The sequence below is a fragment of the Pezoporus flaviventris genome, unplaced genomic scaffold (assembly GCF_033815535.1).
Source record: "Pezoporus flaviventris isolate CSIRO_AGI_PZ_B2104156 unplaced genomic scaffold, CSIRO_AGI_Pfla_v1 ptg000253l, whole genome shotgun sequence".
NCBI lineage: Eukaryota > Metazoa > Chordata > Aves > Psittaciformes > Psittacidae > Pezoporus > Pezoporus flaviventris.
In genome coordinates this window covers 1-10608 of record NW_026892800.1, presented here as the reverse complement: position 1 = coordinate 10608, position 10608 = coordinate 1, and the positions used below count along the sequence as shown (strand labels likewise).

General features: G+C 61.4%; 1 protein-coding gene across 1 annotated transcript; it reads right to left on the bottom strand.

Annotated features, from left to right (window-relative positions):
- Window positions 1–1884: 1884 nt before the first annotated feature.
- Window positions 1885–6473, bottom strand: ELF3 (E74 like ETS transcription factor 3). The gene is made up of 9 exons (XM_061442819.1): window positions 6330–6473; window positions 5438–5606; window positions 4579–4800; window positions 4263–4349; window positions 4056–4175; window positions 3795–3884; window positions 3163–3279; window positions 2836–3031; window positions 1885–2724 (listed from the first exon to the last, which is right to left on the bottom strand). The coding sequence occupies exons 2-9, from the start codon at window positions 5598–5600 to the stop codon at window positions 2604–2606; spliced, it is 1116 nt and encodes a 371-aa protein (XP_061298803.1). The 5' UTR covers window positions 5601–5606; window positions 6330–6473; the 3' UTR covers window positions 1885–2603.
- Between the last annotated feature and the right edge of the window lie 4135 nt (window positions 6474–10608).

The window sequence follows — 10608 nt, the reverse complement described above, 5'->3', positions numbered from 1 at the left end:
TGGGAGCAGTCCCAGCCAGGACAGCCCAGGAGACAGCAGAAACGGGCCACGAGAGCCCCAGCTTTGGAGGAGTCCTTGCTCTCTCTTGCACCGTGTCACACTCTTGCAAGTGCAGGATCAGTGATTTTTGCCTCTACCGTGAAGCGCGGTTGGGGAGCAGTGACTGCGTCCTCCTTCCAAAAAGGCATCCCAGGCTTTGCAATGCACCTTTCCTGCCTAGAGGCATCCCAACCCCCCCCCTCACCCCTGCCACTGGTGGGCTGGCTCCATCCTTAGTGACTCCAGGGACTGGCTGGAGCCCTTCAGAAGGACATGACAGTGCTTTTGCATGGGCATCCCAGGTCTGGTCAAGCTCCAAGCTCAGAGGAGGGGCCCCAGGGCCCTTGAGGGTGAACAGAAGCTGAGTTGTGCTTTCACCTGCATCCCACATTCAGCAGGGTCCTGTGCACCAGCAGGAGGTTAAGGTGGCAACGAGAACTTCTGGTGCCCAGCAGTACTCAGAAAGGCTCATGATGAACTGCAGGCAGTGCATGCCAATGTATGGACCACTGCTTGCCAGGCTCATGGTAGAAACATATCCGAGAGCCTGCTTGGCCTCCAGCCCTGTGAATCCCTTCTTGCTGCCCCACAGACATATGGGGCATCCCTGCGGGGTGGGCTGGGCTACCTGGGGAAAGCTGGCATTGCCATTGAGCAAGGGGCAGGTGATGTGTCCGGGTTGTCCACGCTGCCAGGCTATAGAGGTGCCCCCTCCTGAAGATGTGGTCCTTAAGGGGCACCCAGGTCCTAGGAGGGGCTCCCAAATGGGCAGACTGGAAGAGGAGCAAGGTTTGCACATAGTGCAGAGCCTGTGCTGCTGCTTGATGGCCCTTCATATCCCAGGGGAGAGCCCCAGGCAGAGAGGGGCTGGAGGTTCTCCTGCAGCCCCTGACCCAGAGCCAGGCATGGAGGGAGCTGAGACCAGCCAGGAATGTGCTTCCCAGCAGCCTGCGACTGGGAAACTGCCTCCCAGGAGCCCTGTGGTAAAGGTGATGGCCAGGGCTGAACGTCTGCAGGGCCCTCAGGGAAGCCAAGGTTTGGGAGCGGGTTTGGGGTGTCCCTGAATGGCTTTGAGACAGAGCATCCAAATCTCACTGCCTAGGGCCAAGGAGAGCACCTCACAGTGAGGAAGACCCTGGGACCAGGATCATAGAAACATGGAATGGGTTGGGTTGAAGAGACCTTAAAGCTCCTCCAGCTCCAACCCCTGTCACAGGCAGGGACCCCTTCCATAGAGCAGCTTGCTCCAAGCCCCTGTGTCCAACCTGGCCTTGAACACTGCCAGGGATGGGGCAGCCACAGCTTCTCTGGGCACCCTGTGCCAGCGCCTCAGCACCCTCACAGGGAAGAGCTTCTGCCTAAGAGCTCATCTCAGTCTCCCCTCGGGCAGGTTAAAGCCATTCCCCTTGGCCTGTCCCTACAGGCCCTTGTCCCAAGCCCCTCTCCAGCTTTCCTGCAGCCCCTTTAGGCACTGGAGCTGCTCTCAGGTCTCCCCTTCAGGAGCCTTCTCATGCAATGGGACATTCCAGGTAACAGGAGCCCTGTCCTCACCCTGTCTTTGAGCAAAACAAAACCAAGAAAACAGAGAGGGAGGTACAAAAAACCCAACCAAAGAGCAGTTTATTCATTTTACCTTCCCATGTGCACAGGAGGAAACCACACGCACCTACGGAGTGCCTGCCTGGGCTGGCATCCCCCTGCTGCAGCCGGCACAGAGCCCGTCTGTGCCTCCGCGGCATCACTTCAGTCCAGCTGAGCATCACCACCTTGCACAATGCACACTCTCCATGGGGACATCTTAGTCATGAAAAAATACATCTGTACATTCATTCTGTGCTTTTTTTTGGGTTTTTTCTTTTTGTCTTACATAAATTAGAAGCTACTTTTTGGGGAAAAGGCCTGGTTCTAGATACAGGCAGCAGGGATGGAAGTGCAGAGTGGTCCTGCTGCCTGTCCCCCAAGTCCTCTCTGCCCTGAGGGCACGCCAGGGCCAGGTGAAGCTCCACAGTGTTCCCATCTTCTCTCAGCAGGTGCCACACCGAGAAGCTGCAGCACAGGGGGGCCTCACCCATCCCACATGGAGCGAACAGGATGGTGGGCGCCATCGCCATGGAGCGAGCAGGGATGAGGGAGAGCCCTGGGGATGGGATGAGGTCTGTCTGATGGCAGGGGAGGTGGTGCTGCTCTGCCTGGGCAGGAGGTGGGTGACAGCAGGAGAGCTGCTGCAGTCTCGCTGCGGTGCCTGCTGCTTCTTGAACGTCTCCCGTTTGCATTTGTCCAGGCTTGGGAGCAGCCAAAGTCGCTGCGAGTCCGGTTTCGGAGGCGTGAATCCAGCGAGGGATGTAACTGCTTACAACAACCTGCCCCAGCCAGAGCATCAGCGCTGGGCACCCCAGTGCCGACAGTCACCAGCAGGCACAAGCCTGCGCACCAAGGGTCACAGTTTCACCCCCTGCATGGGGCAGCAGCTCCCAGCTACAGCTGCAGGCAAAGGCTCCTGCCAAGGAGCCCACCTTGGGGCTGGCCCTTGGGGCTTCTCAGCCCCCACAGCTCGTCCAGGACTCCTACAGCTCCTTGCTCCTGTTGAGCACCTCCTCCTCCTTCCAGCCGCTGGAGTTCTTCCCAAACTTGTACACCAGCCGTCGCCCATCCACCCTCTCCAGGATCTCCCGTTTGTAGTAATACCTGCGGGAGATGGAGCTGGAATCAGGGCTCTGGATGCAGCCTCATGTGCTCCCGGGGGGGGGCGTCCAGGCTGAGGCCAGGTTTCCCCCGGGGCCAGGGGCAGGCACTCACCGCATGGCTCTGCTCAGCTTCTCATAGGTCATGCTGCTGTTCTTCTTCTTCTGACCCCAGAGCTGAGCCACGGCTTCCGAGCGCAGGAACTTGAAGATGCCCTCCTGCCGGTCCTCCCACTTCATCAGCCCCTCATTCAGCTCCGGGTGGATCAGGATGTCCCGGATGAACTCCCACAGGTGGGTGCCTCTTGGGGCTGGAAGAGGAAGGCAAGGTGTAGAGGAGGGGAGATCCTGCTCCTTAAACCCCCTGCCAAGAGCCAGTGGACATGGTTCTTCCTCCCACCTCCCCTCCATCACTGAGCCAAACTGGGGGGGGTCCACCTACAGTGCTTGCTCTTTCTGCTCTCCAGGCAGTCCCTGCTCTCCTTGCTGAGCTTTCGGGGCCGTCCCCGTTTCCTCTTGCCGTGTTTGCTGTCCCCTTTCTTGCTCGCTGCAAAGCCATCTGTGCACACGGAGAAAGGGACACGTTAGCTCACACAGAGTCCGCTGGGCATGGAGACGTCCTCCTCAGGGGCACAAGCACAGGGGAGACATGAGGGGCTGCACACCCTGTTCAGGCCCACGAAACCATCCCCCGGAGAAGGTACCCCCATTCCCTCTACCCCCATCCCACCACGCTTAGGGCTGCACGCTGTCCATTCACCAGACCACCTCCGGTATTCCAGGTGTCACTGCCAGCTGGGATCAGCCATGAGCACAGCTTTCAGTGCCCAGGATCAAGAGGGGCAGCCTTCACTCACCACTTCCCCCAGCTCCCTGCTGCCCCGGATATCCCAGCTCTGCCCCAGAGCCTGCACCACCAGTGTTTGATGCAGAGAAACAGACCCAGGGCGCACAGAAAACCAGCGCCAGCCCCTTCCCTGTGTGAGGAGGGGTTTTCAGGCATCGTCCCTACGACCACTGGCAGATGGGATGTACCCAGGGGGAAGAAGCCCTCCCTGCAGCTCGATAACTCACCATCAGGGAAGAGCTTTGCTTCTGCAGGGTCAAGATCAAGGTCACTTCCACCGGAGTCCTGGGAGTTGGGGCTGTGGGACATGACGGGTCCTGCCAGGCAAAAGAACAACAGCTCATGGCATCTGGAGGTGCTTCTCCCTCCCCAGCCCCTGCAGCCAGCCTGGTACAAGAGCCAAGCCTGCCTTTGGTGGCAGGGGCAGTTCTCCACTCATCTTCCAGCCCAGCACAAGCAAAGGGAACTCTTCACCGGGCACAACTCACCTGAGACATCGGAGCTGCCTGGGGACATGGCATCAGGCAAGCAGGTGAAGTCTGTGCATAGGAAAGGGTTTGTGGGCTTCATGTCCTCCAGGGAGTCCTTGGCACAGGGATTTCCCAGCTCTGGAAGGGGCGGAGAAGGGGTTTAGCCCTGCCTGCACCAGCATCCTGGTCCCTGGGGAAAAGGCTTGGTGGGGGCCCCTCTCTTACCCAGGTGGCTGCCGTCCAGGAAGGGCTCTTTGGAAGTCGCATCCTCTTTTTCCAGTAAGTCAATGATCCAGTTCAGCTCCTCGGAGGCTGCAGAGGTGGGGTCTGGGATTAGCGATGCCCATTGGGTACGGGGTGAGTGGTGCTTACTGGGAGCTAAGCCCAGCCCTGCCTGGGCTCTCATTTGTGCACCCGCGTCCCCCTGAGCAGCCTCCCCAAGGCAGCAGCGCCCAAGGGGGACAAGGTCCAGGGCTGGGGTTGGGGGGGGTCTCAGCCTCCTGCTTCTGGCTGGGTACGAAGGGGACGTTGGGGCACTCACTGATCTCATGCAGGCGGTCATAGAGCTCATCCCCCAGGGGCCCGAAGATGAGGCGCATCTGGTCCCTGGTGCAGTGGCAGAGCGCGTGTCCGTCCATGTTGCAGCAGGAGAAGTCGATGGAGCTGGCATCGTACTTGTTCTTCTCCACGTGGTAGCTGATCCATTCCAGCACCTGCACCTTGGTCCAGAAGTACGGGAGCTCACTGAACCACTCCGGTTTGTCTGCAAAGGATGGAGAGCAGGGCTCAGGTGCCAGCGCTGTGTGCCCAGCACGGGCTGCAGATGGGCACCGGGTCCAATCCTGTGCTGATCACGCGGGGTCCGCAGGCCCTGTGCTTGGAGGGTTACGGGACTAACAGGCACTCAGCGCCTGGGTTACCTTGCTGTGCCCTGCTCCTGTCCTTGTGTTGCGGGACAACAGCCAGCTCCCCCCATCCCTGGTTTTGATGCCATTGATCCTATCAGGTCCTTGCTGGGATGCACCCTACTCAACTGGAGTGTTCCCCATGCCATCCCAGGGGCCAGCCCATGACGGTCCCACTGGAGGAGTAGGATCCCTGATACCAGGGCTGTACTTCCAAATGGATCTCCTGGTGAGCCCTGGCACCCTGTTCCCTGGGATGTGCTGGGGGATGAGGGCAATGATTCATTCACCTCCCATATGCACCCGATGTGCTCCAAGCACCTGCACCTTATGCCACCTAGGGTCTCCTACAGCAGCCTTTTAGCCCACACACCCCTGGGGAAACTGAGGGATGGTGGAAACGACCTGCAAGGACCTTCCAATGCTCGTCCAAGACTCACTGCAGCCTCGCATGCTGGCTCCCCTGTGCAACCACCACCACTTCCCGGGTCCTACCTGCGCCCTGTGCCAGGGGCTGGCTGGTGGGGAGGCTCAGCCCCAGGGTGCTGTCCTCCCCAAGGTGTCCCAGCATGTCCAAGGTTGGCTGCATCTCATCCGGCTGGTACATGGCGCTGATGTAGTTGGACAAGATGTTGCTGAGCTCACAAGATCCTGCCATCAGGCTCTGTACCGAGAGATGACAGTGAGCCCTGGGGAGGCAGCAGGACCCAAGGGACGGCGCTGGGTGAGTCCCGGCTCTCCCTCCCTCCCTCCCTCCACCCATCGTCATCTCTCAGGTCACTTCTGCAGAAGCACCCGCCCAGCACCTTGTGGCCAGGGTAGGGGCTGAGTCACCACCACCCCGGGGCCAGGAGCAAGGGAGGCTGAGCCAGAGCAAAGCAGGGACCCAGGACATGGGGTCACTGCAGCAGCAGAATGGCCCTGTCCCAGCCTGGCCACAGCAGCCCTGCAGCAGGCAACGTAAAGATTCCCGTAGGGAATGGTGCTGCTCAGCCCCTCCATGGGGATGGGTGCTGTGGGGAACGCAGCCGTTGAGAGCGCCCAGCACCCTGCAGGGACTCCCGTGCCGGCAGCTCCAGTCCTCAACAAGCAGCACATCCCAGTAACTCTGCAGCCAGAAGGGGACCGAGCCCCTGCCTAAACCCTCGTTGGAAGAGCCAAATCTTGCTGTTTGCTTGTCAAAACCGAGGGGCCGGGGGGCCCCCCTCCAGGTTGCCTTCTTGCTGGCCCCCCCAGAAGGGCTGGCAGCCGCGGTGGGACAACGAGCGTGCATTGAGATGACACCGAGCGCATCCCCCGGCGAGAGCAAAGATGAGCAAGGAGGGGAAGCAAACCCCATCCCAGGCTGGGGGACATCGCCAGGCCCCGGACGAAAGCGCTTTGGTACCTTCCGCGACGGCAATCCCGGGAGCAGCAGCTAATCCAGAGAGCAGCGAGGGAGGAGAGCGCGCCCTGCCCGGCCGCTAGGCACTGCTCATGGGCCGGGGGAGGCTGGTGCCGATGGGCAAGCCCTGCCCTCATCTCCTCTTTTATAGCACGGGCGGCGTAAGGATCCGGCGGCCCGAGGGGAATTCCAGCCCGAAACGTTCGTGCTGCCGGATCCAGGTGATTTGCATAACACGAAGCGCCGGGTCCCAGCCCAGCGCTGCCTTGCCGGGAAATCTGGGCTGGCCGGGTTTAATCATTGCCAGAGCCGCGGCCCTGCCGCTGCCCCACGGTTTCACCCCCACGGGAGCTGCGGGCGCTTGGCTTCGCTGCTGTTTGTTTCCCTGCAGCGCCCGGGTTCCGTCGCTGCCAAGCAAAACACAGACGGCGGGGCCGCAGCGAGCCCCCGGGGGCTGCGCTCCCCTCCCTGCGGCGCAAAGGCAGCAATGGTGCCCCTGGGTGCCCGCCGGCAGAGCGGGTGCTCCAGGGGGGCCTTGGCACAGTCACGTTCACCCCAAAAGGGAGGGCTCAGTGACCAAGGCAGGCGCATCCCGGGAGCGGGGCTCAGGTGGGGATGGGGCTGCACAGGAATGGAGCGGAGACCATGGGGCTGGGGATAGCGCTGCTCCCTGCGTTAGGATGGGTCAGGTTTTGCCACTGCAGGGCTGTAACAGCCCGTTCCCTGCCGTTTCACAGCCACGGGCACTCACCACGGGCACAGGCCAAGGGGCAAGGCAGGGTTGCGGGATGCATTTGGGGAATTATCCTCTGGCGGCTCTTGCCCCTCTGAGTCTTGGGCAGGGGCTGCGTTCGTGCTGGTTTTAGCCCTGTGCTGGCAAAGAAGCCGGAGGCCAATCCAAGCCAGTAACTTGGCACCTGTTTCCCTGGTGCTGGTGCTTTGCCAAACCAGCTACATCCATGCCAAAACACGGGCTGGTGCAAACCGAGGGGAGCAGGGCAGACCCTGGCGTCACTCAGCCACCCATCCTCATCACTTAAGGGTCTTTTCCAACCTAGCTGATTCTACGATTCAAACCGGTGCCTGGAAGCAAACCATCTCGTGTTGACAAGGCACTGAGAGCCTGTCGCAAACATGCTCTACTTTGGCCCATGGGTCAGCCAGGGCAGGATGGTTCTGTGCCCTGTGTCACCCCGGCCTGCCGTGCGTGCCATGGCCCCGGGGCTGGCAGGGCCAGTGTACCAGCCAGGAGGCACCGGGTCATGCCAGCTCATCACCCGCCCCAGCTTCATTCCTCTGTGGCACAGTCACGAGTGCTGGGTGCTGCCAGGCCCTTTTGTTTCCTGGGCACAGCATCTCACAGCACCCAGGGACATCCCCATGCCCAGGAGCAGCAACTGCCATGGGGCAAGCCAAGACCACCAGGAGAAACACCAGCACCGGGCAGACACGGAGCCGGGAGCTGAGCCCAGGGTACCACTGAGCCTGAGGACCTGGCTGGGGCTTCCAGTGCTTGGGATTAGAAACGTGCCCCTGGGGAAGCTTTTTCCATGCACTGTGTCTCTGGAGCAGAATGGGGCACCACAGGCCCAGGGGTGATGGGGAGGCTGTGTAGCATTGAGGAATCTCCTGCCCAAGCACCCATAACTCCCCTTGCACCCAGGGGGATCTGATCGGATGCCTGATGGGGCTCTCTGGCATGGGCTGCATCAAGCATTCCCTTTCCCACATCTCCCTTCCCTGCAGGCCTGCAGGAGGCGCTGCAGTCAGCCCATGCACTTGGGCTATGCCAGCAGTGGAGAGGTGCCCTCGGTGGGTGACACCTCCTAACTCCTTATGTGTGCCTGATGTGCTGGAAGCCCTCTGGGTCTTCCTGGGCCTCAGCCCATCCTCTTCCCCTTGTGCTTGGGAGCCAGGAGCTCAGTGGACCTGAGCAATCCTCCCCAGCACCCTGCTGACCTGGAGAAGCAGCCTCCCTGCCCATGTGCCTGATGGATGTGCCACAACCCAGGCCCAATAATGGGCCATGGGGAGAAGATCATGGTGGGGCACGCTCCCTCAATATGCCGAGAGCAAAGGAGAGCAGAAGCCTCCCCTGGTGTGTCCCCAGAGCCACAGGGCAGCAGCACTCTGGTGGATGGTGCCCATGGGATGCTCCGCTGCCATGGAGCACCCACAGCACTGAGGGGCCAAGGGCAACTCCTCCTTGAGCCTGAGGATGGGTGACAGGGGCTGCCATGGCCTTATTGCCAGAGCCAGTGCTCCCAAGGATGTGTCCCTGCTGTCCCCTTGCTGCTGGGCCAAGCTCCCAGGGCATCTTCAGGGATGGGGGGAACACGGCACCGGGCGCTGCCAGCCCAAGCCTGGCATCCTGCTGCAGCAAGAAAGAGGTGGTCATGAGTTTGGAGTGAGTTGGTGACACAAGGGCCGGCAAGGGAAGGTGCAGGTACATTGGTGCAGGGGATGGCTGATTCACCAGGATGCTGCTCATGTCACCTACCCCGCCGGCAGGGATTTGGCCCATGACACCCGCACAGTTGTTGCCCCACAGAGCCTGTTTGCCCAGGCAGCACCGTGGTGTGGCTGCCGGCACACCGAGTGAGCCATGGCACAGGCTGAGGGTGCTGCAGGACCCTGTGCCAGCCCTCCAGAGAGACACTGTTAGGGCCAGGCCTGCAGCATCCTCAGGATGAGCACTACATGGTGGGTGTTGAGCCCAGGGCCTGGGCCCCAGCTTTCACCCTATGGAGGCAGCGCGGTGTGGGGTGCCCCATGTGGGGCTGAGGCTTGTGCCAGGAGGAACCGCGTCTGCGGTGGTCGATGCGGGCACAGCCCGTGCTGCTCTGTCCAACCAGCACAACCAGCGCTGGTTGTACGGCAAACAGAAAGGGGGGGGCGCTGGGGCTGTGGAGCAGGGGGTGCAGCTCAGCTCCCTGCAGCACCTAGGGCAGGTTGGGGGCCTCCTGTCTTGGGGGGGGGCCAGCCCCGGTCCCTGCTGGGCTCCCAGCGCATCCCCCAGCCCGGGGTCCGGCCGCTGCGCTGAGCCCTGCGGTCCCGCGGTCGTCACTGCCACCTACCGGCTGCCCTCGGAACCGCAGGGACCGGCCCCCCGTGCCCCCCGGGGCCAGCCCGGCTGGGTCTGTGCCTCCCCCAGCTCAGCCCTCACGTACCCCTCAATGCAATCGCATCTGCCCCCACTGCCTGGAGTGGAGCCGCCGTGTGTGGAAGGATGCAGGTCACCCTCTCCCAACGCATCGGGTCACCCTCTCCCAACGCATCGGGTCACCCTCTCCCAACGCATCGGTCCACACGAGCCTTTTACCCAGGATGTGATCAGCAGTTCCCGGCCGTGCTCTTCCTCTCCTTCAAAGCCATCTTTGACATTTCATCTCAGAACGTTTTATTTGTGGAGGTAAAAAAAGCAAGGGACAAACACAGCCATTGAACAAACCTCCTGAGGCCGAAATAACTTTATTTACAGGAACACATCGAGGTATAAGATGCATGTACACGCCTCGTCCTCTGACATACCCAGGCTGCTGGGCTGGGCTGCGTGACCCAGCAGAGACAAAAAACACACCTTTCACAAGAGCTGGCCTCTAGAGAACAGCTCTGAACAAGAGAAGGCACCCGCTGTTTGCAAACATGGGCAATGACAGGGGGTGATGGAACTGGTGACACGATGCGGCCACTGCCTGAGCCCTCCCCAGGACTGGACTGGATGGTGCTGGGTGGTCCCAGGACATGCGGACCATGGCAGGTACCAGGGCAGAGCTGTTGCAAGTGAGGGAACTAACCTCTGGGGACAGAAGGAAGGTGCAGGGCTTGCTTTTTGGGGGGGCTCCCTCCCGTTTCCAGCTGGGGCACCAGGGGGGCCAGGGCTCCCCTTCCCTCTCCAGAACAGTGAATGGGGCTCAGGGAGGGTGTTGCAGAATGGAGCAAAGCTTCCAGCAAGCGGGAGCCCCCTGCTCTGCAGGGTTTATACCTGCACCAGCACAGGACAGGGGGAGGACTGGGACAGGGGCACTGGGGAGCAGGCACCGGTTCTGCAGCACCAAGGCAGCAGCTGAGGCCCCAGAGGAGCTGTGCTTAGGGAGGAACAGGGGAGGGGACAGGAACCCAGAGCCCAGCTCCTCACAGCTGGCCAGGCTGGGAGATGCAGCACCCGCGTGTCCTTCTGTGCCACAAGGGCTGCGAGGGCCAGGGACGGGGCAGTGCCCAGGCTTCCTGGGGGGCTCAGAGTGGTTTGGGGACCCTTGCGTGCAAAGCTCAGCTCTGGGCA